General features: G+C 38.1%; 1 protein-coding gene across 2 annotated transcripts; it reads right to left on the bottom strand.

Annotated features, from left to right (window-relative positions):
- Positions 1 to 454: 454 nt before the first annotated feature.
- Positions 455 to 27,745, bottom strand: SEH1L (SEH1 like nucleoporin). Of its 2 annotated transcripts, none has more exons than XM_080821692.1 (9): positions 27,504 to 27,739; positions 24,265 to 24,315; positions 23,003 to 23,149; positions 16,531 to 16,742; positions 12,472 to 12,570; positions 7,740 to 7,880; positions 6,398 to 6,555; positions 4,871 to 5,021; positions 455 to 2,188 (listed from the first exon to the last, which is right to left on the bottom strand). In XM_080821692.1, exons 1-9 carry the CDS (start codon positions 27,612 to 27,614, stop codon positions 1,993 to 1,995), a joined length of 1,266 nt encoding a protein of 421 aa, XP_080677818.1. In that variant the 5' UTR covers positions 27,615 to 27,739; the 3' UTR covers positions 455 to 1,992. The 2 variants fall into 2 exon arrangements, with proteins under 2 accessions (XP_080677818.1, XP_080677819.1); XM_080821693.1 differs by having other exon boundaries at positions 1,397 to 3,819; positions 27,504 to 27,745.
- Between the last annotated feature and the right edge of the window lie 38 nt (positions 27,746 to 27,783).

The raw sequence follows: 27,783 nt of genomic DNA, 5'->3' as shown, positions 1-27,783 counted from the left end.
CATCCCACATTGCTTCCAAACCTGGTCAGACCAAATAAATCACTTTCTGTGTTTCCACCTTTATTATGAAACCGAATCCTGGTTACTTTTTGTAAATTCTGTAAAAGGCTTCTCCCACTAGAATAACTTTGTGTGCAGACTACATTTTGTTGTTGTTTTTTTTTATGTATCAGCACAGTATCTGGCACTTAGAAGATGCTTGATATTCATTAAATTGGAGAATCTGTCTCATTTCATTTGCCCATTCTAACCCCATGCACCTCTACAGCTGAAATCTCAAAGACATGAATTTTTTAATTCTTAGCTAGATTCAGCCTTAAGTTAGACCCCTTGCTTTGAACATAAACAAAGCTAACAAGTCTAAAACAAGTCCTTTAACAGAAGGAAAACCTTTGAGAATTATTTGGAAAAGGTTCTTCACCATAGATTGAAATGCCAAAATGCTAACAACTTTACAGAAAGAACATTTTAATCAGTCACCACAAAACTCAAATATTCCTTATGTTAAAATTACTCTTATTAGCTCTTTATCCTTTGCAGGTTAAGAAGTTTCAAGGGTATGACACTATACAAAGGAAAGGTGTCTTTGAAAATTAGATAAGAAATTATATGGTTATAACAATTGTACCTACATGTGATTAACTTAGACACATACGAAATGCTATTCAAATTACACCTTCTCTAGTTCTAAAGAAAAGTTAAATCCTTGGCAATTCTTAAGAAAATTGAACTAAAAAGAATATTACTAGTCTCATAGTTTGAATCACTTTACCATAATTATTGTCAATTATTTTCTGATTTCAAATTTTAAAAGTATTAAAAAATAATATAATGTGTAATTAGATTGGAAGTCAACATCTGTCAGTTGTAGATGTTAGTCTACACATTGACTTTCTACCTTCTAAATAAATGTCATGCTCATCTCCCAATTTTGTATTGTTTGGGTTTTTTCTTTTTCTTTCTTTTTTTGCAATGTACTATTATAAGGAGATACAAGCGTTACCATCTATCAAATAGAATAGAGTTGATCCTTGAACAACAAGGGCTTAGGTGGTGCCAATGCACCCACATAGTTGAAAATCTGGGCTTAACCTTGTACTTGCAAAAAAACTTAATAGCCTATAGTTGAGAGAAGCTTTACCAGTAACATAAACAGTCAATTAACGCCTATTTTGTATGTTATACAAACTAATGTTTTCTTATAATAAAGTATGCTAGAGAAAAGAAGTATTAAAAAATCATAAAGATGAGAAAGTACATTTACAGTACTAAACTGCATTTATTGGAGGGGGGAACCATCAACCTATGTATAAGTGGATCAGTGCAGTTCAAACCCATGTTGTTCAAGGGCCAGCTGTACATTCTCTTTTCATAAGGCAAGAGATTCATATCTTTTAAAATATATTTTATTAAATAATCTACTTGGAGAATAATTACAAAAGCTTTAAACAATAATTCCAAGTAGTAAAAGGCAATTTCTTTAAAAAAAAAAAAAGACCCAACAGTCCATTATTATGTTTTGCTGCTTTATACACAGGAATGATTTATTTTACAAACTAGTTGGTTGCAACAATAGCCTGTAAAATGTAAAACATATCTTAGTACGTCTCAAAGGCAAAGTGAACTTTATGGTAATCCTTTCACATGAACCAGAATGACAAACCATAAGAAAACTAACACCATAACAGTTCAAAATAAAACTTACAGAATAGGCACTTTGAAATTGAAATCAGCTACTGTAACTCACAGTTCATGTTACTTGTACTTATCTCATTTCATCAAAGGTTATCAACCAGTGAGGCAAATGTTCCTTTGATGCAGAAGCACAAACACATTTAGGTTCCAAAACACTGTGTTCTGGTTGTAATACATGCAAGACAGACCCTAACTTAGAAAAATCTTCTAAAAGAAAATGAAGAAAAACAAAAAGCAGCCAGGAATGAAAGCATTTACAAGCACTTGAATAAGGCCTTTAAGTGTTAAATCAGTGTTTTAAACCCCTTCATTCTCAGGTAAGGGATTAAGAGGCCGAGAGAGAGATCGTCTGCGAGGGTGAGGATACTGGAGGTTGGCAGTGTCAGCATCGCAAGAGTGCTCTACCAGAGGAGGAGGAGGAGGAGGAAGGAGCTGGGCATAACTGGACCATCTCGATCCAGCCCGTGGGGAATCCAGAGGGGGAAAGAAATACCTGAAACAATGAAGACAGGAACAAAACACCAAAACAAAACAAAAACAACAGAAAAAAAAAAAAAAGAAAAAACAGAAGAAAAAGAGAAAAGTAGTAAATACAAAGAGAACCAAAGAGGAGAAAACACATGCTGAAAAAAAAAAGCTTTAGTATATTCATGCCAAAACTAACAGAACATAATCGCAAAAATCAAGACCCTTACTCAAATCAAGCTTGCTTAAGCAAGTATAGAAACTTGAAAGAAAGAAATACAATCTGTTAAACTTAAAATGTTAAAAAAAATTATCAGTATGAATGTTACAAAAAAAGACATTTTATAATTTAAAACATTTTCTAATCTTTCAGAAACATATTTGATGCTATCCTGTAAATTTACAAATCTAATAAGCTTTTTCTTTATTTTAAGCAATGCTTCGTTTGTAGTAGCAGCAGGCACAGGTTTTTTAGTGTATACATGACACTGAGAACCAATCCAAATATACTTTCATATAATATGGCCAGCTACTGCAATATACTTCTGAAGAAATACAATCTTTGAAAATACTTAGGTGCTTTTCTGCAAAAACCTTAAATAGTACAAAATTTTGTTAAGCAAAAGAGCTCAAAGAATATGTCCTTGTTGTTATTCTTCTGCCATTTTATAACTTACCCGTAATACTTAAGCATTTTAGCAAAGACTTATAGCTTTATCATTAAGGTCAAAGTTCTAGAGAATATGAACTAAATGAAGCAGCCAACTAAATTAAATTCCTGAGACTTGGAATGTGGAGGTTAATGTGCATGCACAATTTTAGCAAATTTTTAACTGCTCCTCTTACGGTAGGCTTCCAAATTTTGAAGAAAAACTTAAGCCATGGAATCATACCATAAAAAAATATACAAGCACATATTAGAAACGTTAAGCTCTTTAGTGAATATGAATTGAAAATTTACAAAGATGTCTTCATTTTACTACCAAATTATAAAATGAAGCAATACCAAATGTTTAATTTGGCCGCAAACTGTACAGTCAAATCACTTTCATTTTACTACTACTTCTCTCACTCCTTTACTAATATTTTTTAAATATTACAAAGAAATGACAGAGTTGTACTAAATAATACCATGTATAAACCAATTCTACAAAAGGTAAACAAATTAGCACTCAAAACAATCTTTATGAAAAATATTTATTCAACCTTCAAATTATAAAAATTCATCATTTTAGCCTACTGTTTTAGAAAACAAAAGAAATAAGTCTATTTTCTCCAAATGGAATAAAGTGATATTTACCCTCCTCCCAACTGCTTATAAGGATAGTAACAATCCTTTTAATTTTAAAACCCATGTTAGTTTCAGGAACATTTCAAAAAATTGTTTTGGTGACAATGTCTCAACAAAAAGCCTCTCCACTTATATTTCAAAAGCTTCAAATAGTGTCAATAAACTGCTAGTACAAAAAAATGATATACACTGGATTTTTAAAGGCCTTTTGGATTGCGTTTAGTAGTAAGCAGGCTGCTGGTGTATCTTGGGAGAGGTCAAACGGCGCTGGGGAAGGGGAAAAGGAGCTCGCTTTCCATTCCTGTGTGCATGCAACAAGCAGCAAAACAGCAAAGTTACTCCAGTTAGCTGGTACTCAGCTGTGCTTTCTGTTAAAGGACATAATACAAATGGAGAAGGGAAAAATGCATCACAGATCTAACACACACGGTTATTGGCACAATAAGAATACAGATCAAAACTTCAAAGCTCTTTACAATATATGCAGTACAGACAGCAACCACAAACCAGATTTTTTTTTAATTAACGGTAGTATCCTTTGTTTCATGAAAACTTCTTTATAATCTGGTATTTCCTGTGGTAACCTGAAATTGTTTTCATGCAAATACTTAAATCTCAAAATTAAATATCAGGACTTTTTTTTAAATATAAAAATATAACAATATAAAAATAGTTGAAATTTTAAATAGAATTCTGTATTTAAGATGACAACAGGATAACCACAGGACAATTTGTTAAGGCTGTGCTTTGAAGTTTCCTGAATTGTATTCCAAATTATTCACAAAGGCATATTAAAATAACTTTATCTTACCAATTCACATATTTGAAATTTGAATATAAAAACAAAGGATGACTCTTGAGATCACATCAAACATTGTTTAAGATAAACAAGAATCTAAAATATGTTAAAAATTCTAAAAATCAAAAAAGCAGAATTTACCATTTCCTCTTAAATATCCATTAAAGTTTTAAACACACACCAAAAAAACACATCTAACTCACTCTCTTCTACAAAGCCTTGGTTAATGCAGTTTATTTAAAATTTCAGCTTGACCTGATTCAAAGGCTGCACTACTACCACTAACATACTACTCATGCTCATTTAGGACTAAAAAAAATCCTCAGCATTATGCCAGATTTACTCTTCATCTGACTTTAGAAGCAAAGTAAAATCTTAAAGTTATAAACATTTCTGAGAGACCACTAAATTTCAGAATATAGTTTAGTTTAAAGGTTAACAATCTACCTATAAATATGACCACGTAAGCTAAACACAGAGCTAACAAAGTGAATTTTTTTCTACTTATGTATCAATTTCCTCATTCAATCTTAAAACCCACAAAATCACAGACTTATAGTATGCCTACCAGAATGATTTAAAAAGGAGATAATTTCTAGTTTTCCCACAAAACAGCCTACCTGCCAGAAGAAGATCCATTTAATGAATTTTGAAGATTTGGGATATTTGAACCTAGGGAAGGATTTGAGTTTCCCTGCTGAGAATTCCCATTGACAGGGCTCCCATTACCTTTCAAAATACCAGTACACTTCCAATTGTCCATATAATTAGCTGAAAAGAAAATGGTCAAATACATTAACATGACTAACAGCTATGCTCAAGGGCACAAATTTGTGGTCAAGTCCTTTAACTATAATTAAAAAAAAACAAGAAGAAATAACTATAATTAAAAAAACTATAATATATCTCTCAAGATATATTAGACATTTAAAATGAAATACATATATCTCAATTTTAACAATTATTTTGTAAAGTTTTACAAGAACTAATTTAAAAAACAAAATTTTTATCATTCTCCTTCCTTACAAGATAAATATTAACAAAGACTATTCTCTAATTTACCACATTAACATTTTACTATCAAAATAAATTCTTCGTCTTCAGGAAAATGAATTTCAATCACATGTATATGGAGGGTAATGGAGTTGTCCTCTTAGTTATGCAAGTATAGATCATGTGGGTACCTAATGTCCTCAGAGATGGATGTAACTAACAAACCTTTAGGGTTTGAGTGGCTTACCCAACATGGCCTAATTCTCTGAATGCAAAACAAACAGACTGCTGGAGACACTGGGCCCAGGAAACTCAAGTTAGGGAGCCTGCTGGGGTGGAACTGTGTGGTCCTGACTAAAGCCCAGAGGCATGAAAAGGAAGCAAAGCCCTTGATATCAAATGACACTGAGGAAATTGAGGTCTGGGCTGGTTCTACCACAGCCTAAAACTGGCCATGGGAGACTCAGTCAAACTGCATTTTGAGAAACAGTAACTGCTCAAGGTACATGAACTAAGCTTAAGTTTGGATCCTAAAAGTGGGATACCACCAACTAGAGTGGTACAAGGACCAGAGACACCTCTACCCAGTGGATAAACTTCCATGGAAAAGTGCAGACCATGCAGCATTGAGTTACTAGAAGGAATTCTCAGCATGGCACAAGAAACTTTCAGTATCAGTGGCCAGAAGCTTCAACTTCTGAGAGCTACAGAGAGGAAGTGGGGTAGATACTGGATTTTGTCCTATGAGGGCTGGTTGGCTAAAAGCAATTATTTAATAGGAGATGTCTGTAGTTCTATCCTGAGTTTGTAGAGCAGTCACACAGATTACATATATAGCAAATGGTATCTTTTGGAGATACTGCATAATATAGCAAACGGTATCTTTTAGAGATACCGCATATTCTGTTACAATTACTTTTAGTTTTAAAAGTTGCTTTTTTCCGCATGGAAACTTAAAAAACAATTCAATGAGTCCTAACTGCCATGAACTAAATAAATGGATGGAGGTTCAAAATAACACAAATTAATGTTAAGACATCAATTTAAGTAACTGTAGAAAGATAATTTTTTCCAAAGTATTTCTGAATTTACATTTCTAAGTCAAAATTCTGATGTACCAACACAGAGCAACAATTCCTTCATTAAAATCTTACCTTTCCACAATCTTACACAGCCATCATCTCCTGAAGATGCTAGCACTGTTCCTGTTATATTCCAACTCACTCGCCAGACCTGGGAATTATGATTATCAAACTGAGCCACTATATGGATTTCAAATTTTGTTGGTCCACCAGAGGAAGTAAGTTCTTTCCTATTAATAAAAAAATTTCCCTAAGAAATGCTGATTAAAGATTTTATACACACACACACACGCACACACAGAGTTCTAATTTTAAAAATACAAATGGTCTCACATACTATATTATTTTTACCATATAACATTATAAAACTGTGTATATCCATAACCACCACCTTCCCTCCCACACCCCTCCAACCTTAAGTCATTGAGAGCTGGGCCATGTCGCTTTCATTTGACTCCCCAGCACCTGGTATGATCCTACCACGTAAAAATTATTCAGTAATTATTTCATGGAAGAAAGGAACAGGAGTGTCTGGGTAGCTCAGTCAGTTAAGCGTCCAACTCTTGATTTCAGCCCAGGTCATTATCTCAGAGTTGCAAGATTAAGCCCCGTCACTACTCTGAGCTGGGCTTGGAGCATGCGTAAGATTATCTCTCTCCCTCTTCCTCTGCCCCTTTGGGCCCCCCACCACCCACTCTCTGTCTTAAAAAAAAAAAAAAGAAAAAAGAAAGAAAAACAAAAGAGGATTCCCCCAAACAAAACTGAGAAATAAAATACATGACAATTTGAAAAGGAAAGCTGTAGGAAGGAAAGAAGAGAAGTGGGAAAGGAAGGAAAAAGGAAAAGAACTGAAACTCACAATTCCAAAACTAAAGGTTGAACAGATTATTCACAAGAATGTCTCAGTGCTAATTTAATTTTCCTACGTAAACTCCCACCTCTCATTTGTTCAAACATTTACAGAGTACCAATTATATTCAGAGGATCCAAATCATCATATCAGTCTAAAGAAAATGCAATTAAGGGGCGCCTGGGTGGCTCAGCAGGTTAAGCCTCTGCCTTCGGCTCAGGTCATGATCCCAGGGTCCTGGGATAGAGCCTCGCATGGGGCTCACTGCTCGGCAGGGAGCCTGCTTCCTCCTCTCTCTCTCTGCCTGCCTCTCTGCCTACTTGTGATCTCTGTCTGTCAAATAAATAAATAAAATCTTAAAAAAAAAAAGAAAATGCAATTAAGAAAACATAAATCTCCTGTCTTTATTCCATTCTCCAACCCCAAAACTCATATATTTGTAGATAAAATGTTCAATAAAGAATCCATACTTCAGTTCACAGTTGCCTCTTCACTCTTCTCCGTGGAAGAAAATAATAATGAGTTAAGAACAGTTTTAAATTAGTAACTGCTTCAAAAACTCACCTCACAGGCTTTAATGTAAAAATCCTCACATCTTTGGTTGCTATGGCTAGAATATGGAAAGACCTTCCCAAGTTTGGAGCAAAGGCAATGTCATGCACGGGGTCTGTGACTGTCATGAGGGTTTCAGCTTTTGCATATTTCCTAATGAAAAACCAATTCAGATAAAAATTTCAGAAATGTAAATTTTTAAAAATCCAGATTGAAGCAGTGTTTACCTCAGCAGTATACAATATGGCCAAGGCCTAATCCCCAGAAACAGAAATGTGACCTAATTTAGAAAAAGGATCTTTGCATATATAATTAAGGATCTCAGGATAAGATCATCCTGGATCATTTGCATAAAAGACAGAAAAGGAGAAACAGAGAAGGTGGCATGTGAAGACAGAGGGAGAAACTGAACTTATGCAGCCACATGCCAAGGACCTCTCAAAGCCACCAGAAGCCTGAAGACGAGGAAGGACTGTGGAGGAAGCACGCCCTGACCACACCTTGATTTCAGATTTCTGGCCTCCAGAACTGTGAGAATTAATCTCTGTTTTAAGCCATTAGTTTGTAGTAATTTGTTATGGCAACCCTAGTAAACTAATAAAGCCACCTGGGTTTCTTTCTTTGACTTCGTAAGTTTAGCTTAGAACAGTTTAAAAAAAACTTGAATTATTAAATGAGATCCTGATTTATTAGCCATTAATATCTAATTCTAAGAAAAGAGTAATTCAATTCCTAAGTACTTGAGTATCAATTGAAAAATGAACCTGATAACAGCAAGAATGTAATTTTAGTGGGGATAAAGGAAGCTATACCAAAGTCTACTTCATCCCTACAATTCTATTTCTCTATCTGCAAACACAGAAGAAAACAATGAAGGAAACAACAGATTAAGAGTTTCCTATTCCATTTTTCTATGTCATCAATTGAACATCAGGGACAGAAGTGAAGCACAGAACCCTGTGTGTAACAGAGGAGTTAGAGAGAGGTACCTACCTTACCCTCCTCTGAAATACTAGTGTTCCCAATATTCTATGCTTGGCCTTCTTTTCACCCCAACATTTTTCTCAAATGTCTCCAAGCCAGGACATGCCTCACTGTTCTTTCCTTAGCCTCTCCTCACCCTATATTGCTCACCCTGAGTAATCTAATCCACAGCTTTGCTGCTTCTACTCTTCTACTCCTGACTTCTGTTTGATCTTAGACAAATCATTTTACCTTGTTGATCTGTTTCTTCATTTATAAAATGGGGCTAATATAAAAGCTACCTACCCTAGTCATAAGATGATTGTTAGAATCTGAATTTCATAAAATATGTGAAAATGCCTTATATAAAGGTAGGCACTTAAATCACTATGAAGACCAGGTCTTTCTTAATATTTTCACTCACCAAAGAAATAAAAATATCCAACACTGGTTAATTTGACAAATGTCTCCTGTGTACTAAATGGTGTTATAACTTACAGGAAGATCAACTAAGTATTCATCACTGCATGCTACATAGTCCACTATCACTCTATGTTAACATGTTCAATCTATATAAGAACCTTCGAACTCCTGCTTCAAAGAACCAGACCAAAAAAATCAAAAAATGGGTGAACTTAAAGGTCTGATAACTTCCTAAGTCAATCCCTCACACACTCACACACAGACACTTTTACCTACCCAATGCCACTTCCCGGTCATATGTAGAAAATACCAGGCACTTACTGTTTGACTCCCTTGCATCTAAAGCATGGTAAGTGACCCAATTCTGGCCAGGGGACCCAATGAAAAAGCCTGCTAAGACGCTTTCAGAAAATATTCTCTCTCCCTAATATAAAGAGACATGAAAGCAAATGCCCTTCTTTGTATTTGCATGTGAAAACCTAAAAAGGCTCTTGTGATCCAAGAGGGAGCTGTCACCACACACTAAGTATGACAGCAAAAAAAAAAAAAAAAAAGGGGGGAGGGGGGAATACCAAGGCCACTGCACCAAGTGAGCTGCTTAACTGACCCCAGAACTGCTCTGTGGCCAGGCTCCTTGTTATAGGAGATAATGCAGGAAATCCAGCTCCTAATCTAGATTTATTTTGCTAGCTAAGAGATTCATTCGGTTATCTTTATCACTGAATTCGTTTAAGTTTTACGTTCTTTTCTATCTACCCTATATTTTCTTTCAGAACTAACTAGAAGTTCTTATCCCGTTATTCAATTATTATTTATGAAGTACTTTCCATTCTCCTGTTTTAGAAATGGTCCCCCTTTTAAATTTTTGATTTATGCCTCCAAACTCATTCTGTTCAGCTAAGGCTAAAAGAAATTACTTTAACAATATTAACTCTTCATGAAGCCTCTTTAAAATATGCTATTGGGGTGGCTCAGTCGGTTAAGTGTCCAACTCTTGGTTTTGGTTTAAGTCATGATCTCTGCCACGGGATCGGGTCCTGCATCAAACTCCATGCTCAGCAGACAGTCTGCTTGGGATTCTCTTCCTCTACCCCTCCCCTGTCATGCATGTGCATGCTCTCTCACTCTCAAATAAATCTTTTTAAAAAATGTTTATAGGGCGGGGGTTGGGGGGTTTGGGATAGGTTTATGGACATTGGGGAAGGTATGTGCTATGGTGAGTGCTATGAAATGTGTAAGCCTATGATTCACAGACCTGTACCCCTGGGGCAAACAATACATTATATGTTAATCAAAAAAAATGTTTATAGGGCTCAATCGGTTAAGTGTCTACATTCGGCTCAGGTCATGATCCCAGCACATCAGGCTCCTTGCTCGGTGGGGAGTCTGCGTCTCCCTCTGTCTCTCATGAATAAACAAATAAAATCTCTTAAGAAATGTTTATTAAAAAAAACAATGTGCTATTAATATTGGTCATAGCTTTAGTAGCTTAAAAGGTTACAAAAGCCTCAAAAGTTCTAGAGGAAGGTTCCTATAATCTAGAACTATGCTGGCCAATACTGCAGCCACTAGCCACATGTGCCTATCTAAATTTAAATTTATAAAAATAAACAAATGCAGTTCTGCTGCTGTAGTAGCACATTCTGAGCTTCCACAGCTGCATGTGGCTAGTGGCCACTACGTTAGCGGGTACAGGCATGGGGCAGTTCCATCAGCACAGCAAGTTCTACTGGATAACACTGCGTAAGCAGAGACTCTCTGTAAGAAATCAATAATCTGGGAAGTTAGAGAGCTGGTATAAGAACTCCACAAAAACCCTAGTAACATTCTGAATTGCAGAGCCCAAAGGAATTAGTGGTCCCCCCCTTAGCCAGTCTTGCTTCTCACAGTTTGTTACCCACGATCAAACTGCCATTCAGAAGATGATCCTCCTGATATATCATCAGAAGGTCAGCAGTAGCCTAACACTATGTCACAGGTCTACACCATTCCCCTCCCTCCATCTCATCACATTATCATCTCACATCATCACAGGAAGAAGTGTGAGTCCAACACACCGTAAGATATTTTGAGAAAGACTGCATTCATATAATTTTTATTTACAGTGTATTATTTCAATTCTTACATGTTACTACTAGCTACTATTGTTAATCTCATACTCTGCCTAACTTATAAACTTTATCATAGGTATGTATGTAAGAAAAATAAATAGAGTATATACAATTTCATACTATTTCAGGTTTCAGGGAGCCACTGGGGGATCTTGAAACATATCCCTATAGATAAGGGGAAAACTCTAGTTCTTCTTTTCTGCTTCTGGCCCTGCCCACTATCTGGTTCCTCGACTCAAGACTGTTGTCTAGCACATGTGAAGCCCACTTGATCAACTGATGTGTGCTCTCTTTTCCTATGACTCTGAATACACCTCTTTACAGCTCTAAGAGGTGTTGCAGGTATCACAACATGACCCAACATAAATTTTCCATCATGTGCTGCTATACTCTACTCAAATCTGTCTTATTTCCAGATGTCCTTATTTTAAGAAATTACATACCATCCACTGAACTATTAAGCCAGAACCTTGAAAGTCATCTCAAAAGCTTCCCCCATTCTTCACCTTCTACATCCAGTCATCAGATTCTACTGATACCATTTAATTTAATCTCCAACTGCCTACTTCTCTCCATCCCCATTGCCACTACTCTATCCCAAAGCTAACAATCTCCCACCTCAACCTCTGCCCTCAAAAATACTTTCCATACCTATGGAAGAGTTAAACTACAATCCAAGCCCATCATTCCCCAACTCAAAAATCTATCAATGGTTTCTCATTTCCCATAAAATAAAATCTAACATGGAACACTAGGTCTCACAGGTCTAAGCTTAATTTCTCACCACACTCCTTTTTGCCTATTACATTTCAACTACAATAAAAATATATTGGTTCTCTCTTGTTCACGTACCTCATCATTTGTAGTTTTCTCCATTTGGAACGTTTTGCCCTCCTTGGCTAACTTTTACTCATCCCGTAAGTTCTGTCTGGAGAACCTTCCTGGCCCTCTCCCCGCTAGGTATAGTAAACCCTTAACACCCCAATTCTCCCAGTTTATAAAATTCATCATCACTTTAATATTTTTGTTTGTTTTCCCAGCGAGATGGTACATACTGGAAAATCAGTCACCTTCTCCTCTATACTATTTAATTTTATATTATCAGAGCCTAGCGCAGAACTTGGCATAGCACAGGAATTAGTAAATAGGTAATGAATCATGCATAATTCAATGAATGGATAAAGAAATAACATTTTTAAAAATTAAATGCAATTTCAGACACTAATTAAAACCAAAGCAGTACTAACCTGGTATTTTCATTATACTCGAAAATCTGAACCTTGGCCATTGCATTTGGACTACTGTCATCACTTCCTACAGCTATCATGGGGGAATGAGCACGAGAGCTAGAAATGAAAAGTAAAAACTTTTTTACATAATTATCAAGTTAATATACATCTAATTCAGAGAATTAGAAAAACCTGGCGTCAGGCAGCTCTATAACCCACAAATAAGCATGTCACTACCATGACTAGATCCCTGCCATACATCTGACACAGCCACACCTTGGAAAGGTATGTCCTTGAGAATGCTCAACATGGGGACAAATAATAACATCCTTTTGCTAATAGACAGTAATTCTGGGGGCGTCTAGTAACTCAAGGGTAAGCAACCGACTCATGATTGTTGGCTCAGGTCATGAGATCAAGCCCCGTGTCGAGCTCTGCACTCATCACAGAGTTTGCTTGAGATTCTCTCTCTCCTTCTCCCTCTGTCCCTCCTCCTGCTCGTGCACAATCTCTTTCGTGTGCTCTCTCTAAAATAAATAAATGATCAAAAAAAAAAAAAAAAAGTAGCTCTTCTCCCAAAAGGTTTCAAGCATTCAGTAGAGTTTAAAAAAAAAAAAAAAAAAAAAAGACAGCCAGGAGGTCTTAGAATTTTTCTTCCTGAAAGGTTTGGTCATTAACTATGAAATGAAAAGTAATCCCATGGCGACCAATTCGTGGCAAAAGGATTTTAAGTGCTTTGTACAAAAAGAAGAAACCATGACAGAAGGAAGAAAAGCAGAAAAAGATCAGCCCTCAAGAAGGCATGTTCCCCACATGTCATTCTCTTCTCTAGATTCATTTGTGGTCAACTTCATTTTTCAAAAGGCAAAAGAGGGGTGCCTGGGTGGCTCAGTGGGTTAAAGCCTCTGCCGTCAGCTCAGGTCATGATCCCAGGGTCCTGGGATCGAGCCCCGCATGGGGCTCACTGCTTGGCAGGGAGCCTGCTTCCTCCTCTCTCTGCCTGCCTCTCTGCCTACTTGAGATCTCTGTCTGTCAAATAAATAAATAAAATCTTTTTTTTTTATTTTTATTTATTTATTTGACAGAGAGAGAGATCACAAGTAGGCAGAGAGAGAGGAGGAAGCAAGCTCCCCGCTGAGCAGAGAGCCCAATGCGGGGCTTGATCCCAGGACCCTGAGATCATGACCCGAGCCGAAGGCAGAGGCTTTAACCCACTGAGCCACCCAGGCGCCCCAATAAATAAAATCTTTAAAAAAAAAAAAAAGTCTGTTAAAAAAGGCAAAAGATAATAAAAGCATGCTCCCTGCTCGGCAGGGAGCCTGCTTCCTCCTCTCTCTGCCTGCCTCTCTGCCTACTTGAGATCTCTGTCTGTCAAATAAATAAATAAAATCTTTAAAAAAAAAAAGTCTGTTAAAAAGGCAAAAGATAATAAAAGCATGACCTCTACTGAAGTGAACTCTAGATTGAATTTTTTTTTTTAATTTCTACGCCTAGTTACCTCAATACTGATTTCCTTTGCTCAGCCAAGCCCTAGGTAAGAGAGTGTGCTACTAAGAAAACAGAGTACCTAACAGTAGAAAAATACCAATACCGGTTCCTAGCTATAAATACTATTCTCTTGCTCGTAACTACAAAAAGACAAGCAAAGACTAACACACAAGGAAACCAAGATGCATGAAAATAAAGACCAAGGTATAAAAATGATCTCTGAGAAAGTAGATACAGCCAATCCTCATCATTTGCAGGTTCTTTATTTGTAAACCGGCCTGCTTACCAGAATTTGTTTGTAACCCCCAAAATCCAATACTTGGGGCTTTCACGGTCAACTCATGAACATGCCTGCAGCAGCTCTGCAAAAAATGAATCATCCGACCTACATGTTCCATGCTGAGGTCAAACAAGGTAAGGTTCTGCTTTCTTATTTCAGCTCTCACACTGAAAACAAGTGTTGCACTCTATTTACCACCATGCTTTTTGCATTTTTGTGGTGGATAGGTGATCTCTTTTTTTAAAATGGTTCCCAAACGTGGTACTGAAGTACAGTCTAGTGTTGCTTAGCAAGAAGGCTATGATATACCTTATGGAGAAAATATTGTGTTAGATAAGCTTTGTTAAGGCATGAGTTTTAAGGCTGTTGGCAGAGTTCAATGTTAATGAATCAGCAACATATGCTAAATAAGGTATCTTTAAACACAAACACTCATAAAATAAGGTTAAGTATTTATTAGTTGACAAAAACGTGATCAAAGGCTCATGGGAAACCAATCCCGTATCTCCCCAAGGAGTAGAATACTCAGTTGTCCCCTTGCCAGTTATAAGCAACATAACAAAATATTAGAAAATAGGTGAATGAGAGGTATAAGCAAAATAAGCTAATTTGTTAAAAAAAAAAAAGAGGTGAGTCCATATCTAATCTAAAAATTGATAAATCACTAAGTAGAAAATGGATACACTATCTGAAATTCTGATAATTACCAATATAACTAAAAAACCATCACCGACATTCCCACAAATAAGATCTCTCTAACCAGCTGGCTCCGTTGGCGAAGCATGCAACTCTTGACCTCAGGGTTGTAAGTTCGAGCTCCACGTTGGAGGTAGAAATTACTTAAAATCTTAACAAAAAAAAAAAAAAAAAAAAGGAGATATCTATCTAGTCATACCTTGAGAAATGGAAAAGCTTTTGTAAATGTACTAAATTCATCTTTCTTATAGTGAGTATAGGTACTGTTTAAAGCTAACATAGCAAAAACCTGAGGCATAAGTAAATCATTTATAAATATAATAGCAACTGGGGTGCCGGGCTGGCTCAGTTGGGAGAGCATGGAACTCTTCATTTTGGGGCTGTGGGTTCAAGCCCCATGCTGGGTGTAGAGATTACTTAAAAACAAAATCCTTAAAAAAATTTTTTAAGGGGTGCCTGGGTGGCTCAGTGGGTTAAAGCCTCTGCTTTCAGCTCAGGTCATGATCCCAGGGTCCTGGAATCGAGCCCCACATTGGGCTCTCTGCTCTGCGGAGAGCCTACTTCCTCCTTTCTCTCCCTGCCTGCCTCTCTTGCCTACTTGCAACCTCTGTCTGTCAAATAAATAAATAAAATCTTAAAAAAAATATTTTTTTTAATTAAAAAAATACAATAGCAACTGGCAGAATTAAAATCTAAAATCAGAACTATGGAGGGCATTTTTAGCAGGTAGGGGAACTTTTAACCTTTCATTTTGTACTCTTCTAGATTTGAAATTATTCTTTTTCTTTTCTTTTTAAAGATTTTACTTATTTGAGAGAGAAAGCAAGACCATGGTGGGGGAGGGTGGGCCACCGAGGTGCCCATGAAATTTTTTCTCTACCAAGTAATTCATTATTCTTTTAATTTTAAAAAATAACTTAATAGAAAGCAACTATGAGGAGCACCTGGGTGGCTCAGTTGCTTAAGGGTCTGTCTTTGGGTCAGATCATGATTCCAGGATACTGGGATCGATCCCAATGTAAGGCTCCCTGCTCAGCAAGAGTCTGCTTCTTTCTCTCTCTCTCTGTCCCTCCCACCCACTCATGCTCTCTCTCATAAATAAATAAAATCTTAAAAAAAAAAGCAACTATGATATAGTATAACAATTAAAAAAACAATGTAAGACTAGATATATATATACTAATACACTGCGAAATACCCACAATATATTTGTAAATGAAAAAAGCAAATTTCAAGTAAGGAGAATATATGTCTATACATGTCTGTGTGTTCTGGTCTACCTTTACATGATAGTATATGTGCATGTTGCCTATATTTGTGTATTTAAAAACACATGGAGTATTTATTTGTATATACATGGAAAAAGCCCAGAAGTTGCACACCCTAATATTTATAATGGCTGGCCTCTTCTATGGAATAAAAATAGGGGACAAGAGACATAACAGGGTGAGGGCAGATTAAGGAGAATTTTTATTCTATATAACATGTATTTTTAAAATAATAAACATGACTAAGAAAATATTTTAAGGAAATTAACCCATCAAATGCTTAGCTTAAAAATTACTAATTTGCTTTACTAGGATTATATTATCAGGTTTTCTGTGTAAGCTTACCTTGAAGGGTTCCAAGAAATACAACTACAGCTTAGCTTACATGAAATCTCGTGCTGCAGAGACCACTGGCTGAGATTCATAACATCTGGCGCCTCATATATTCTTACTATACCATCTGCCGAACAGGTTGCTAACATAAGGCCCATATGTTTAGGAGCAAATTTCACATCGGTAACAGATGTTCTGCTATCCACTAGAGTTGTCCTCTTAACCTGAAAAAAAAAATTATTTACATACAAAAAGGAAGGATGGTAGAGTAGAAAGAACATGGGTTTTAAAATCCCACTGCCATTTTACTAGGTATATAACCTTGAATAAGTTATTTAAAAACCACCTGGGTCTCAATTTCCTCCACAGCAAAATACCACATACACAGTTGGCAATCCGTAACAAATTAGTGACCTATAATTAATTATTCCCTTTAAGGTAGAAAAAAAGTTTGCCTTAGAAAGTCTAAATTTATTAAGAGTGCAAGGACTCTCCCTTAAGCAGGCCAGTCACTAAACTACAAACTGTGAATTTTAATATAGGTAGTTTTGTCTTGCACAGTATGCTGCAAGCAGTAAATTACATGAATTAAGATTCTTTAACAGTAAAATAGAAAGCATGCAACTTCTTCCTTTAAACATAAATGCCAGTTAGCCCTACTTGGATCACCACCAACCACTTTAAGAGAAGGCGTTTACTAGAGACCAAGAGAACGGTACAAAGCTGGCATTGTGATAATTAGAGAATGCCAACAGAGCATGTTCAAGCTACTTTCTGGCATCTAGATTTCTGACTGAAAATATCAGCAAAATTTAGAAATCAGCACTTTATTGTCTATGGTTACTCAAATACATCTTAAGGAGTCTCAATAGTAGAAAAAGAGCACATAAAACTCCAAAGATTATATCCTTGCAAACATCTATCTATGAACACCACTGAATAAACAATACCAATACAACTGCTAAAATATTAAATGCATTAATGACAACTGATTTAACTAAATACAAATAAATATACAGATGTCCCCTGCTTTTCAAAGGTTTATGTTACAGCACTTTGCTTTTACAAAGACCTACTTTAGTACCTTTCTTGCTAACCAAAAGAAATCTGAAGAGGATCCCTGCTTTTACGACAAGAGAAAATAGCACTGTCATTTGTTTTACAAGTCTTTAGAGGCAGCAAGCACCCTCATGTATAAGAATGGCACTGCCCAGCTCCTTCCCTGGGACCTACACAGCATCTCAACATCAAGCCTCAAGAGCTTTGAATTGTGTCTGCAAGCATCTGTGCTTTATCTTGATTTATGTTGTGCTAACATTAGCAAAGTGTGTCTTAAGGCATCAGAAAAGCCTAAAAGAGGTTGGTTATTTTTTGGCTCAGGAACACTCAAAAATTCTTCCATGTAAGTTAGTGCTAACTGATTCTCTACTTTATGGCATTTCAGCTTACGAAGGTTTTCCTAAGAATGCTCTACATTCATATCATGGGGGAAACCTTTACCTCTAAGTTCAAACAAAAATCCTTTCTATGCCACCACTCCTCAACCCAACCTACCATACTAATTAACCCATTTCTGACTGTTAGAAAACTCCCTCCAATTATATACATTTCCCTTCTCTCCTCCCCTCAAGCAGTTGTTTGCCTTTTCCCTAGGGAAAAGGCAATTAAACCAACCCCTCCCAACATTAAAAAAAAAAATTTTAAGGGCACGTGGCTGATGACTCCAGTTCTCAGGGTTGTGAGTTAGATCCCCACACTGGGTATAGAGGTTATTTCAATCAATCAATCTTAAAAAAAAAAAAAATTGTAAAACTGTGAATAGCATGCAAGCTACAAACCTGGAGTAATCAGAAGAATACGATATGGGCATTAAGGAGAGACACATAGGCCAATGGAACAAAATACAACCCAAAAATAAACTTTCTTTCTATATATAGTCAATTGATTTTTTTTTCATTATTTCATTATTTCATTTTTCTTTTTTTTAATCTTTTCAGTGTTCTAGAATTCACTGTTTATGCACCACTCGCAGTGCTCCATGCAGTACATGCACTCCACAACACCCACCACCAGGCTCACCCAACCCCCACCCCCGTCCCCTCCAAAACCCAGGAGATGAACCATGAGAGACTGGACTCTGAGGTACAGTCAATTGATTTTCAATGAGGACGCCAAGACCATTCAAAGGGGAAAGCGTCTCTCCCAATCTGATGGTGGCCCCCAAATGTGGAGCAACCCAACTGGGCAGAAGCCTGAAAAACAGGCAGTGAAAGGATCCACCAGAACAAAGGAAGTAGGTGTAGGAATTTATCCAATGCACCACAAGGGAGTGCCAGGCAGAACACCATAGAGACTGTCTGCTAGGAGGCAGTGGGTGGGGGCTGTATTTAAAGGAGGAAGACAAGGAGGTACGGGGACTTCTGGAATTTTCCCTTTTTTGGTAACTGTGCCAGGTTGTAAGTAGCCCATTGGTTAGTTAGGGCCTATGGATATTTTGAGGTGGGTGGCCCTTATGGGCCTGTTTGTATTCAGCCTTGCTTTATATTCCACTGTTCAAGCCTGTTGTCTAAAAGCAGCCTCTACAAAGAGCAGTCATTCCAATAAAAGATACTGGGGGAGGGTATGTGTTATGGTGAGCACTGTGTATTGTGTAGGACTGATGAATTACAGACCTGTACCCCTGAAACAAATAATACATTTAATAACTTAAAAAGAGATACTGGGGCAGGGGGTGCCTGGGTGGCTCAGGGGGTTAAAGCCTCTGCCTTCCTCAGGTCATGATCCCAGGGTCCTGGGATAGAACCCCCCCCCAACTCAGCAGGGAGCCTGCTTCCCTTTCTCTCTCCGCCTGCCTCTCTGCCTACTTGTGATCTCTGTCTGTCAAATAAATTTAAAAAAAATTTTTTTAAATCTTAAAAAAAAAAAAATACTGGGAAAACTAGATATTAACACACAAAAGAATAAAGTTGGAAGCACCTGGCTGGCTCAGTTGGTAAAGCATGTGACTCTTGATCTCAGGGTCATGAATTTGTGCACTGGGGGTAGAGAATACTTAAAAAGAAAAAAAAAAAAAAGTTGTACATTTACTTTACACCATATACAAAACTTAAATAAAAATGGAAAGAAAAAAAAAAAGACCTAAATGTAAGAGCTAAAATTTTAGGGACGCCTGGGTGGCTCAGTTAAGTGTCTGCCCACGGCTCAGGTTACGATCCCAGGGTCCTGAATCAGCTCCTTGCTCAGCAGGGAGCTTGCTTCTCCCACTGCCTGCTGTTCCCCATGCGCACGCTCTCTCACTCATCTCTGACAAAATCTTTTTTAAAAAGCTACAATTTAATACTCTTAATATAAAACTTTGGGGAAAGCTTTTTGACATTGGATTTGCCACGGTTTCTTGAATATGACACCAAAAACACAGGAAACAAGAAAAAAATAAATTGGACTTCATGAAAATTTTTAAATTTTGTGCATCAAAGGATACTGTCAAGAGAGAGAAAAGGCAACTCACAGAACAGGAGAAAATATTTGCAAATCATACCTGAGAAGGTACTAATATCCAGAATATAAAGAACATACATACAACTCAACAGCAAAAAACAATCAACCAACCCAATTTAAAAAACGCGCAAAGGACTTGAATAGATATCTCCCTAAAAAAGTAAAGGACTCTGGTACCAATGCCAATTCGGGGACTATTGGAGAGGGGATAACCCCCCTAACAAGTAATTCTCACACAGCAACAGGCTGTCTGAATTCAAAATCTATTCTGACACTATCTACCCAGAAATAGCATCAGATTCCACAGATTATCAATCCTGTAGGACTTCCCACACTTCAGAAACATGAACAGTTATCAAAACACAGACAGGCAATCTGCTTAAAAGAAACCCATTTATTATAAAAGGAGATAACTCAGAAGCAGCCAGATGAAGAGATGTAAATTGTAAAGTAAGGGGAAAAGCATGAGAAGCTTCTATGTCCTCTTCTGGCCTACAACTCTCCCAACATCTCCACCTGTTCACCAACCCAAAAACCCTCTGAACCCACATTTTTTGAGGTTTTTATTGAGACTTCATTACATAGGCATGAGAGATTAATGCACTGGCCATTGGTGATTAATTCAACATCCAACACCTCTCCCCTCCCCAGAGGTCAGGGGGTGGGACTGAAGTTTCTCACCTCCAATCACATGGTTGGCACCATTGGCTACCAGCCCCCAAAGTCACCCCATTAATATTGCAAACTTGCAACATTTAGAAAACATCAACAACTCCTGGAGCTTTAAGTCAGGAACTGTATTAGGAAGACCAAACACATAAGAAAAACACATTTCTTATAAATCAAAACATTACAAAAGATATACAAATGGCCAATTAGCACATAAAAAGATGTTCAACATCACAAACCATTAGGGAAATGCAAAAAAAAAAAAAAAGAAGAAGAAGAAGAAGAAGAAGACAGACCTCCACAAAGAGATACCATTTCACACCTACTAAGACAGCTGCAATAGAAAAACAAAAACCGCAAACATTGGTGAGGACATGGAGAAACTGGAACACTCATGCATTGCTGGTGGAAATGTAAAATGGTATAGCCATTGGGGAAAACAATTTAGCAGTTTCTCAGAAGTTAAACACAGAACTACCATATGAGCCAGCAATTCTACTCCTAGGTACATACCCAAAAGAATTGAACCCAAGATCTGAAACAGGTTTCTGTACAATAATGTTCACAGTAGCAATGTTAGTTAGCTAGGATGCAATGGGGAACTTATTCAAATAAGGCTCAAAGGGAAAAAAAAAAAAAAAGGCTGAAAGCTATCAGCAAAGGGGAAGGGGGAAGGGATAAAAGCAGGGAAGAATATGTTTTGTTTTGGAGAACCGAAAGCCCTAGCCGGGAGACCCCCCGACTAGGTGTTTCACCTCATAACCCCTTAGGTGAGCCACTCTGAGCTGTACTAGAAGCCCTTGACCTTTAGCTCATTATATTAAGATCTTCTACGGGCAGAGTTTTCCACCCTTTTTTGAACACATGTGTTTTTTGAACTAGCATGCTGATATGCTAGGCATGTGCAACTGAACTGAAGTATTTATGCAAGCTCCCTGTCCCTGCCCCCTATACACTGAATAAAAGCTTCCTATACTAACCCCACACAAGAGTGCTTTGGAAACTATCTCCTTGTCTCCTTACTTGTAACAAATAATTAAAAGTGTTTTGCTTTCAACACTTTCTGGGGTTGTGTTCAATTTGATGCACCCCAACAGCAAATCCCTTGAGTTCGGTTACAGCATTACGTACAATAGCTAAAAGGGAGGAAGAACCCAACAGTCTACCTACAGATAAATGGATAAAAAAAATGTGGGATATACACACAACAGAATGTTATTCAGCCATAACAAGAGTGAAAATGATAAATGTGACAACATGGATGGACCTGAAAACATTCTGCTTAGTGAAATAAGTCAGACAGAGGACAAACACTGTATGAGGTAGCTACAGCAGCTGAATTGACAGAAGGTAGAATAGAGGTTACCAGGGGTTGGGAGAATGGAAGGAGGAGGTACTATTTAATGGTAAAGAGCTTATGCTGGAAATGACGACGTTTTGCTATAGATATTGGTGATATATACACAGCACTGCAAATGTAATAAATGCTACTGAACTGTACATTTATAGTTAACATGATAAATACGTATAAACCACAATTTATAAAGTGCAGCAGAAAAAAAAGAGCAGTACTGACAACATAAAAACATCAGCGTTGGATGGTAAAGAAGACTATTAGGAACAGAGAAGAAAACACTATATTAATATCCTTAAAAAGGCACAGAATATATCCAGAATATAGAAAAAATTCATAATGGTGGTTGCCTCTAGGAAACAAAATGTGTGGCCAAAGAGAAGGAAGTTGTCACTGTTTACACTCATTTGTACCTTTCACATTTTATACCGTGTACCTGATTATCTATTACAAAAAATAAAGAGGGAGGAAAAAGAAAACATTGGAATGGGTCTTAAAGGTAATCTAGTTCAATTCTGGAGCTTGGCCAATACACACACTATACTCTTGTTAAAATTTGAACATCCAATCAGGGAAGAGCTAGAGTGAATAGCAGATACAGATAAGAATATATTTTATAAGAAGCAAAGGTAACCACAAAAGAGAAAAAAGAATTTTTTAATGGATTCTTAGAAGGCACTCACTGTATGACAAAGGAAATAACACAGATCCATCATAAAAGTTAAAATTAAACAGTGCCACTAGTGCTCCTCAGTACCACTTCAGGCCCAAGACAAAATTAAATAAACAAGTAGGAGAAAAACATAGAAGAGGAAAAAAATGGAACTAGTAAATATAGTGAGGAGTGGGAATATCTTATCAAGTGCCTGAAGCGTTCTTGGAAAGACTGATGCTCTTGGGATGTTCATGTACCCTTCTCCCCATTCTACCCTCCCAACCCCTGAAAACCAACAAATGTCTCACCCAATGACTCTGTCCTCGAAGTTTATCATTTGATTCTCCTACTATTTCTTCCCACACAGCAGCTGTTCGGTCAAAAGAACAAGAAGCCAAAACCTGTCCAAATTCAGGATGGGCCCACGTCACACGCCACACAGATCCACTATGTGTCTGAGGAATTATTTAAAAAAACAAAAAAATAAAAAACTGACTTTACTCATGTTTCACACATATAAAATTTTACTTGAGGAAATAGACCACAGATATATTTACTTCAATAAGAGCAGAAAGCTATTTAATTTCATTTTTTTAAGTTTTTTTTTAATTTATTATTTAATAGAGAGAGACATAGCGAGAGAGGGAACACAGCAGGGGGAGTGGGAAAGGGAGAGGCAGGCTTCCTGCTGAGCAGAGAGGCCGATGCCAGGCTCAATCCCAGGACTCTGGGATCATGACCTGAGCCAAAGGTGGACGCTTAACGACTGAGCCACCCAGGCGCCCCTAATTTCACATTTAAATAAAAAGTTAAGTTCTAGAAATTTTTAACTTTTAGAAGATATTCTCTATTTAGGATTGTGGCTGTTCTGGAGTCAAGTCCTTCTAACATTTTACTAATAAGTAAAAATCCAGCTGGATAAAGTTGACCTCTTCCAGTGCTAACAGAGACTTGCTTCAGAGTTTAGCCTAACCAGGGTTTAAAAAAAAGATCTACCAGTCCACCATTTTTTTACTTGCAAATTCCCTCTACAGGAAACAGCCACCTAATAAAATAAATAAGACTAATCAAAATTATTAGCTTCAAAAACCTAACAGTACATAGAAACTGTAGTAATAAAACACTTAAACAATTCCAAAACCTGGCTAGACAGTGGACTATTCCAGGAAAAGCAGCAATGAGCGATCAAATTCAGAGAAGCCCAGCTCAGCTCAGCTCAGCTCAGGTGTTGATCTCAGCATCATGAGTTCAAGCCCTGTGCTGGGCTCAACACTGGGCGTGGAGCCTCCTTAAAAATATATACATATATGTATATGCAAAGGAAAAAGTAAGTAATAAATATTGAAATATTAAAAATAGTTATATTAGAATTCTATGTTATTGTACATTTTCCTATTTTCAAAATTTCTGAAGTATATTTTTGTTACTTTAATAGTTAAAAACATAAGATACTTTAGGAAAAGAAGTATACATTTTACAATTTTCTCACAGATGTATAGTAAGTCACTGATGATACCAAATAAATAGTAAACATTTAAGTTTTTTTAAAAAGCACTGTAAAAATACTAACCTTCCAGCTAGCAGTACAATGCCAATCCCCACTTTCACTTTTATCCCAGACCTGTAAAAAAAATAAAAGACATATTTTATTCCTACATAGTCTACAAACATGAAAAACACTGGATCAGCATTAGGGCAAAAGAAGTGAGCATAAATTCACAAAATAACAACCAATAAGTAAACATTCATTCACATACTAATTGAGAACCTGAGGAGTGCCAGGCATCAGGCTGAGCACTGAGGGGTCAAGGAATCTGTGCTCTCATAGGTAACAAAGACGACTGCAGTTGCAGTCCAGTCTTGTCATTGTACTAGTTGTGTTCTACAATGTCACTGGGAACACTGCATCAGCAAATTCTGAACCACTTGCTCCCAGGGAAAATACAAGGTTAAGATTCACAGGAGCTTGTGGTCACAAAGTATTTGTCAACCAATCAATACATAACCTTGTTTTCTGTATGTACCTGTTAAAGACACCTTTTTAGTGTGTATTATTGATTCATTAACACTGAAAGCACAGCTAACAGCAACTCATGTCTGAATGAAGCTTTCCTGACACATACATTTTCTCTGTAGGGCAATCACAGCCTTCTTACCTAGTGCACACTAGTCAGCACTTCAGCATGACACCTGGGGACAATTTTAAACAGTGAAATCACCAACAAAGAGCAAAAAATAAAAATGTGAAAAATGCAGCAAAAAATAGACAAGGAAAAGGATATTTGTTTACAGAATGACAGCCCAAATAAGAAAGCAGTATCACCCTGTTTAACCTCAGCGGGAAACACGCACATCAGGCAACTCCAATTTTTTGCTACTCTGTGCTCATGTCAGCAAGTAACCGTGAGTACTGGTTATGGGATTACAAATAAATTGTACAGAGTAGGTAAATTCACAAATACAGAATTTGCAAATAGTGAGGACCAACTACATATAAAACAAACAAAAGCAAAACACTGGCTCTTACTATCAAGAAAAAATATAGATGACAGGGGCTGCTGGTTGGCTCAGTTGTTTAAGTGTCTGCCTTCGGCTCAGGTCATGATCCCGGAGTCCTGGGATGAAGCCCCATGTTGGGCTCTCTGCTCAGCAGAGAGTGTGCTTCTCCCTCTGCCCTTCACCCAACTCGTGCTCTCTCTCTCTCTCACTCTCTCGAATAAATAAAGAAAATCTTTTAAAAAATAAAAATATACAAATATAGATTACAGTAATGAGACAACATTTTAAGCTCTTAAAAAATGTAGTGATGGGACGCCTGAGTGGCTTAGTCATTTAAGCAGCTGCCTTGGGCTCAGGTCATGATCCCAGGGTCCTCTCTGGAATCCACATGGGGCTCTCTACTCAGCAGGGAGCCTGCTTCTCCCTCTCCCTGCCACTCAGCCTACCTGTGCGTGAGCGCACGCGCTCTCTCTCTGTCAAATAAATAAATAAAATCTTTAAAAATAAAAAAAGGTAATAAATTCCTCAAAAAATGAAAAATGGAATTACCACATGATCCAGCAATTCCACTTCTGGGTACATACACCCAAAAGAGCTGAAGGCAGGGTCTCAAGGAGGTATTTGTATACCCACATTCATAGCAGAATTATCCACAATAGCAAATCATATAAGCAACCTAAGTACACTGACAGATGAATGATAAGCAAAATGTAGTATTTACAAGACACATTCAGCCTTGAAAGGAAGCAGGGAAGAAATTCTGAAGAACATTTTGCCTATCATTCAGCCTTAAAAAGGAAGAAATATTTACAATACATATTCAACCTTAAAGAGGAAGAAAATTCTAACACAGGTTCTAACAGGTGCAAACTTCAAAGACCCTATGCTAAGTGAAATAAGCTAGTCACAAAACAGAGAGATACTGTATGATTCCACTTATATGAGGTACCTAGAGTAGTCAAATTCACAGACAGAAAGTAGAATGGGGATTGCTGGGGGGGTGATGATAGGGAAAATGGGGGCAGTGGGGAAGAAGTTACTGAGTAGAATTTTAGTTTAGGATGAAAATAAGTGTCAGAGATGAATAGTGGTGATGGCTGCACAACAATGGGAATGTTGTGCATCATGCCAGTTAACTATAAAATACACTTGGAGATGGTTAGTTTAACACAAGAATAAAAAAAAATTCAGGTGACTTTAAACCTTTTAGGAACTATAATGCTATAATTAATTCCATGGATCTGACGATACGATTTTTCAAAAGGGAGTTTATGTATGTATACATGTACGTATTTTAGAGAGTGTTTCTGGGGACAGGGATGGGGGTAAAGGGAGGAGAGAGGCAGACCCTCGCCGAGCTCAGAGCCCCATGCAGGTCATCTGCCGACTCTGAGATCAGGACCTGAGCTGAAATCAAGAGTCCCACGCTCAAACAACTGAGCCACCCAGGCGCCCCAAAGCAGGTTGTTATTAATAACTATCTTTGAGGGATCGCTGGCATCAAACCTGTCCGTGAAAACTAGTAAAAACGTCCTTCAGATTTTCAGTTATTCTGGAGTCGTCGAGAATACAAATAATCCACACTCCAGCTTTCAACTTCAAAACTACTATCATTTACTGTATAATAATCTTTAAAGCTCCTAAATCCCAAATACCATCCTCTTATCACAGAAGTTCTGCTTGTCAGAGCCGTGTACATTTACACGAACTCTAAGAAACAAACATAGATTTAGGTTTCTTCCAGGGCGAAAAGAGGTAAGCTTCCCGTCTGAACGTAAGGAGAGAACAATCTCCCCAAGACAGGGACAAGGCACACAGCACTTGAGACAACACGGAGAACGGACTGCATTACAAGTCTCAAGGCCAGGTCCCCTGGCTGAACCAGCGTGGTAACAGCACAACCACCCCCAAACCCGCGCAGTCTGAAAAGCCCCTCACGCAGACAAGGCTGAGGTTCTCTCGGCTCTTGCCCACAAGGACTCAAGCCTGCGCGGGCTGGAACACGCGCGCTCCCAAGGCTCCCAGTGGCGGGAGCGCGCACGTGGCTACGACACCCGCCCTCCCAGTCCGCGCAGGCGCAAGGCAGCGTGCCACCTCCCACCCCGGGCCAGGGGGCGGCTATGACCCCACAATACTGAGGCAAGGGTGGCGGAGCATACCCGCTGACCGCCCGCCTTGGGCTCCAAACCTCGTGCCCAGCGGCACGCCTCAAAATCCAAGAGCGGCTCGCTCTGCTCTAACAGGGAGTCGTGCACGTTCTCACTTCCCCCCTTTCTGGGCCCGGTCCCACCCCCAAGGCTCCGCGCACACCTTGACGCTCTGGTCGCTGGAGCAGGTAGCCATCCGTCGCCCATGGAAGTCGAAAGAGACATCATGGATGAGATCTTTATGGTCCGCCGCGATGTGGCGCGCCACAAACATGGCTTCCGTCAGGCCGCGCCTCCTCGGTCTGCCCCTCCCACCACCAAAGAGGGCGGCCGCGGCGGCGCGGGGACCGCTTCCCACCAGGACCTCGCCCCCGACAGGGCGCGCACAGCGCGTGATGTCCGCGCGCCCCCGAGTCGTGCGCCCGGCCCCTTTACCCGTCATG

Source organism: Martes martes (genome assembly GCF_963455335.1).
Source record: "Martes martes genome assembly, chromosome: 13".
Lineage (NCBI taxonomy): Eukaryota > Metazoa > Chordata > Mammalia > Carnivora > Mustelidae > Martes > Martes martes.
This window is presented reverse-complemented; position numbering and strand designations above follow the sequence as displayed.

Coding starts and splice junctions, on each gene's coding strand:
- SEH1L (XM_080821692.1), bottom strand. CDS start 27,614: ATGTTTGTGGCGCGCCACATCGCGGCGGACCATAAAGATCTCATCCAT. Junction 12,571..16,530: donor ATTTCTTGGAACCCTTCAAG/GTAAGCTTACAC, acceptor TTTCATTTCTAG/CTCTCGTGCTCATTCCCCCA. Junction 2,189..4,870: donor AATGGATCTTCTTCTGGCAG/GTAGGCTGTTTT, acceptor TCATTGTTTCAG/GTATTTCTTTCCCCCTCTGG.